At 44.4% G+C, this 6,000-nt stretch overlaps 1 protein-coding gene across 1 annotated transcript; it reads right to left on the reverse strand.

Annotated features, from left to right (window-relative positions):
* Nucleotides 1–78: 78 nt before the first annotated feature.
* TSPAN10 (tetraspanin 10) lies at nucleotides 79–5,073 on the reverse strand. The gene is made up of 3 exons (XM_080994908.1): nucleotides 4,645–5,073; nucleotides 2,692–3,293; nucleotides 79–818 (listed from the first exon to the last, which is right to left on the reverse strand). The coding sequence occupies exons 1-3, from the start codon at nucleotides 4,744–4,746 to the stop codon at nucleotides 449–451; spliced, it is 1,074 nt and encodes a 357-aa protein (XP_080851034.1). The 5' UTR covers nucleotides 4,747–5,073; the 3' UTR covers nucleotides 79–448.
* Nucleotides 5,074–6,000: the final 927 nt, after the last annotated feature.

The raw sequence follows: 6,000 nt of genomic DNA on the forward strand, positions 1-6,000 counted from the left end.
TCATACCAGGTGCAAACCCTGCTCTGAGGAATTAAATAGTATATCATAACAGGATGAAATAGACTCAGAGTCCTGTAGTGATTTCATGCTCTTTATTGCAGCTTGTAAAACAGTGACTGAATTTCCCTACCAATTTCCCCAGGCTTTTATATACATTATTTACACAATGAGTCCCGTCTGATTGGCTGATTCTGCTTCCCTCCTGGAGCCTGATAGGTCTTTTCCTGCAGGCCAATCAGTTGTTGCATTCTACGATCCTACCAGCCTAATAGGCTGATTAACTTCCTCCTGGAGCCTGATTGGTCTTTTCCTGCAAGCCAATCAGTTGTTGCATTCTAGGATCCTACTTGCCTATTGTTCTAGGATCCAAGCTTAGTACATAACACCCCTCCCCTCTAAGTTCCCGTTGCGCTCAGAAGGTTATTCTGGTTTCATAGTTTGCAGCAGATCATGAGCAAAATCCCTTTTGTCTCTGATGATAGGAGAGCAAATATGTTTCCTCCCTCTCACTGGAATCCCGAGTCCTAGCAAGGGCAATGCCTGCCAGGAGCTTAGCGGTCAGTAATAAGCTTCCTACTTCAATCACAATCAGAAGCACACAATACAAGCCAATCACTCCTGCATGATTATTAAGCCATCTGCTCAGCTGGGGAACGCAGCCTCCGAGATAGACGGTGCTTTGGGCCACAAACTCCTCCAGGGCCAGGGTGCCAAAGCCACACTGGGAATTCGGGATGGTACCGTTTTCCAGCGGATCCAGGCAGCAGGAAGCTGGGACGCCGCAGGCTTGCACGCCTGGAGAACTGCAGTTAAAATATCTGGAATGTGATAACAGGAAGAATCATTTCATCTGCTGCTAAGGCACAGAGGTTCTCCGCCTCTTCCAGCACACCCACTCCGTTTTCTGCATGTGAATGCAGAAGATATCCAGGCAAAGGATGGCATTTCTGCTGGTAAGGATGGTCTGCACATGGATTCGCTAACCTGACCAGGACCAATGCATGCAGAGGTGTACTTTGCAAAGGGAAACTGCACACCCGGCACTGTGTGCACAGTGTGATCCATGCGTAATTGACTTCAGGCATGCGTTGCTGAATGGATGGACGGCAGCAGCAGGTTTGACACTGCCTGTTAGGGTTTGAGCTCACAGCAATTCTTGAATGGAGGACCGGAGAGGTGGCAGGTGTGGATTCAAGCTGTGCAGCACTTACCAGCTCACACCAAAGGAGGGGAGCACAGAGAGAGACCAGATGCAGCAGCTAAGGAAGCCTCTTAACAAGAACAAGCCAGAGCAGCTCATACAATACTTCCTGCCAGTGTTAAAGCCAATTGTGCCAATTATCACTGGGTGTGCACATGCGGGTCCTGAGTAAATACGTTAAATATGCACATGAACGTTGCCTTTGAACAAAAGGTGAGACTAAACTGACACAGCCTTAGAAACTGTCCAGCACTTCTTGCATTTACAGACAACAACATGGCACAATATGCTTTTATAAAGAAAGGGCAAAAAACCCCACAAAAATTACAAGCTTGTTATTGTACTTATCCTAAACTTAACCTAATACCTCAATGTTTGTAAGGTTTTTTCCTGTTGTCTTTTTACATGGCTGTATCTTAACAACTGTTATTTCCCCCCACATCTTATTTTACCTTGTGCACTTATAATTTTATACTAGGTACAATTCCTTTTTCAATGAAGATTTGTGTGTGTGGAAACATGAAGGAGATGAATATTAGCAGCACAGAAACCATAGACAAGATTTTCTGTGGCTGTGAGGTTTCCTTGCATATTCTGGAGCCGATCCAGAGAAAATTAGTCATGCTTAGTTATTCACAAGCAACATGTCCCACTGATTTTAGTGTGGCTAAACTGCTTATGGACTGGGGCCTCTCTCAGCATGATTCTGGTTAGAAATGAACTCAATTAGGTCTTTTAAAACGAAAGCAAGCAAGAGGATCAACCCAGATTAGTAGCCCAGGTGAAACCCAAGTAAAATATGAATACCATGCTGGTGAAACAAGATGGGCATTTATCAATCACACACTGTCTTCCTAGGCTTCCCAGGCTTCTTGCAGGCATTACGTGAGGAGAACACAATATAGTTTTGTTTCAATCACATAAAGTGTAGATGAAAATAATAATAATAATAATAATAATAATAATAATATAACAATAATTTATTATTTGTACCCCGCCCATCTGGCTGGGTTTCCCTAGCCACTCTGGGCGGCTTCCAACAAAGATTAAAAATACATTAAAATACATCTGCCTTCAGATGTCTTCTAAATGTCAGGTAGTTGTTTATCTCTTTGACATCTGATGGGAGGGCGTTCCACAGGGCGGGCGCCACTACCGAGAAGGCCCTCTGCCTGGTTCCCTGTAGCTTTGCTTCTCGCAATGAGGGAACCGCCAGAAGGCCCTCGACACTGGACCTCAGCATCCGGGCAGAACGATGGGGGTGGAGACGCTCCTTCAGGTATACTGGGCCAAGGCCATTTAGGGCTTTAAAGGTCAACACCAACACTTTGAATTGTTGAAAACAGATGGCATTATTAGCAATTTTGATTGATGGGTGATGATGACGATGATTGGGCTACATTGTGCTGTGATGTGCTGCTGTTCTCCCACCTTTCCTAGGTGTTAACAGAACAGGGCAAGGGGAATTCTCCAAGTAGGCTCATACTCACAAATTTGTTTTCCAGTCTAGGTAGGATTCCACCCCACAGCACTGCAGGCCCATCTGAATTTCATCCATGATGAATTTGAGATCTGGGTCATCCTGGTATCGTAACACGGCCACTGTGAGGGACTCTTGCAAGGAGGTCTTGATTTGGCGTCTCAGAGAAAAGAAAATGATTCCACCCAGAGTTTCCAGGATCACAAACATCATGATTCCTCCCGTGAAAAGCTTCAAGAGGCAGGTGTTTTCAAAGAGGGCTCCTAGGCAGCCCAAGAGAGAGATTGTGCTGGCTACAAGACCCGCTAACACAAAAAAGAGCATGGGGTCGCTGCCCAAATAAGTTATCCGCTCACTTGCCAGTGACTCTTTGTCGGAGAGACCCCAGATCCCGATGGCCAAAATGAGCAATCCTGTAATGGAGAAGGCTAGATTCCAAACAAAGGTCAAGTATTTAACACAGTGGCTAAGTGAATCCAGAGGGTGATGGGAAGATGGGCAGAGGCGCCATTTTCTTGTCCGTTTCCTAAGATGCCATGCTTCTCTTCCTCTGCTGGGATTCAGCAGGGAGCCCTGTGCATTAGAGGGGCAAAATATGTCCACTCTGTCCGCCTAAACAAAGAAGAGAACCGAAGAAAATGTAGACCAAGCGTCAGAGATGAGGAACAAAACCAAAAAGGGAGGTACAGTAAGCATTCCCTTCTCAGAATATCCTGTTGTATAACTGAAGGCCTTTGGCATAACAGTAGGGTAGAGAGCAGAGGACAGGACAGAAAATAGATTTTTGATCGACTTATATGGCAGGGGGGAATAATACATTATGGCTGGGTTATCATCTAGTCAGCAAAGACTTGATTCCCTGTGGCTTTACTTTATAAGACAGCTGGAGGCAGAAGCATAGATTAAGGGAAGATCCACACCATACATTTAAAGTACAGTGGTACCTCGGGTTACATATGCTTCAGGTTACAGACTCCGCTAACCCAGAAATATTACCTCGGGTTAAGAACTTTGCTTCAGGATGAGAACAGAAATCGTGCTCTGGCGGCAGCGGGAGGCCCCATTAGCTAAAGTGGTGCTTCAGGTTAAGAACAGTTTCAGGTTAAGAACGGACCTCCGGAACGAATTAAGTACTTAACCCGAGGTACCACTGTACACTCAATGAACATTTAATATATACGACTCCCCTCAGAGAATCCTGGGAACTGTAGTTTACCCCTCACAGAGCTGCAATGTAATAATCTACAGTCCCCAAGATTCTTTGGGGGAGGGGGAAGCCATTTGTTTTAAATTATGACGGGGAACTGCCTTATGCGTAGTGATGACAGAGGTTTCTGATGTATCACTGCTGAGCTATAGTGGGCCGAGGGCAACATTATGGGGAAATCTGATGGGAAGGACAAAGCATATGTGATCCATTCAAGAGAGAGAAGAGGCCATTTAAAATGACTGAGGGAAGTGGCAGGCAAAGTGATTGATGGTGTGATTGAACTTGTAATAGAATAAAAGGTACGTATGTAAGACCAAGGAACGTCAAATTGTCATTTTAAGGCATTCTTCTTAGTAGACATGCTAATACAGAGTCTTAAGTATATTTCATTAGAAGAAAGTCTGACAGAACTCAGGGGACTTACTTCAACGTAAACTTATTTAGGATTATTCTTAATATTTTCATATTGATGACCATGCAACATGATGGACTAGGGAAAAATTTAGTCTCTGCAGAATTAGGTCAACAGTTTTTCTTTCTTTCTTTCTTTCTTTCTTTCTTTCTTTCTTTCTTTCTTTCTTTCTTTCTTTCCCTCTCTCTCTCTCTCTCTCTCTCTCTCTCCCCACATGCTATTAGAAAATCTCATTTGTTTTCCCCTCCACACAAATGGGAAAACGATGCCATATATAGAGGACTAAAGATCTCCAAAGACAAGGGTAAACTCAGAAACAATATGCAAATCATAATGATTACCTTTGGTAGCAATGCACTAGTTTCATCAACTTCCATCTTCTTGTCCTGCAAATATAGTCCTGGCAAAAAAGGATTTAAAAATGCAGCAAGTTTCTCTTTCATATTTCTAAAGCCGTAAAAGCAATTAATTGGATATCATTCTGCCCTTCTCCTGGCTAACCTAGCGAGAAAGCTGCAAATGTTATGCACTGCATAGGGGGAGGGAGTTTCAGGGCAGACCCCGCTACAGTCATACTTGTATCATGTGAGAAATCACATTTCCTGGCTCAAAGAGGCCACCTTTGTGTTGCTTATGAATTATCCACTAAGTAGTTATATGTTCCATGCTATAATTAATACCACACAACTGAATGCATTTCATACACATACACATATATAATATTCAGACTTACAAAGATAAGGGTTGCTGCTGCACTGTAGCCTTCCATGACAGATAAAATTGCAAGATCAATGAGATTCACCTCATTAAAATTGCAAGATCAATGAGATTCACCTTACTCTGAAAATTAGCAATGTCCTTATTTGGCCCAAACTCTTAACTGTACCGCCAAACAGGAGACACACTGAACATCAAAAAGAGTATCAAATAATAATAATAATAATAATAATTTATTATTTATACCCCACCCATCTGGCTGGGTTTCCCCAGCCATTCTGGGCGGCTTCCAACAAAAGAACTAAAATACCATAACCTATTAAACATTGAAAGCTTCCCTAAACAGGGCTGCCTTTAGATGTCTTCTAAAAGTTTGGAAGTTATTTTTCTCTTTGACATCTGGTGGGAGGGCGTTCCACAGGGCAGGCGCCACTACCGAGAAGGCCCTCTGCCTGGTTCCCTGTAACTTGGCTTCTCGCAGCGAGGGAACCGCCAGAAGGCCCTCGGCACTGGACCTCAGTGTCCGGGCAGAACAATGGGGGTGGAGATGCTCCTTCAGGTATACCGGACCAAGGCCGTTTAGGGCTTTAAAGGTCAGCACCAACACTTTGAATTGTGCTCAGAAACGTACTGGGAGCCAGTGTAGGTCTTTCAAGACCAGTGTTATATGGTCTCGGTGGCCGCTCCCAGTCACCAGTCTAGCTGCCGCATTCTGGATTAGTTGTAGTTTCTGGGTCATCTTCAAAGGTAGCCCCACATAGAGCGCACTGCAGTAGTCCAAGTGAGAGATAACCAGAGCATGCACCACTCTGGCGATGAAGTCCACGGGCAGGTAAGGTCTCAGCCTGCGCACTAGGTGGAGCTGATAAACAGCTGCCCTGGACACAGAATTGACCTGTGCCTCCATGGATAGCTGTGAGTCCAGAATGACTCCCAGGCTGCGCACTTGGTCCTTCAGAGTTACAGTTACCCCATTCAGG

This window comes from Podarcis pityusensis (genome assembly GCF_964106645.2).
Source record: "Podarcis pityusensis genome assembly, chromosome: 2".
NCBI classification, from domain to species: Eukaryota; Metazoa; Chordata; class Lepidosauria; order Squamata; family Lacertidae; genus Podarcis; species Podarcis pityusensis.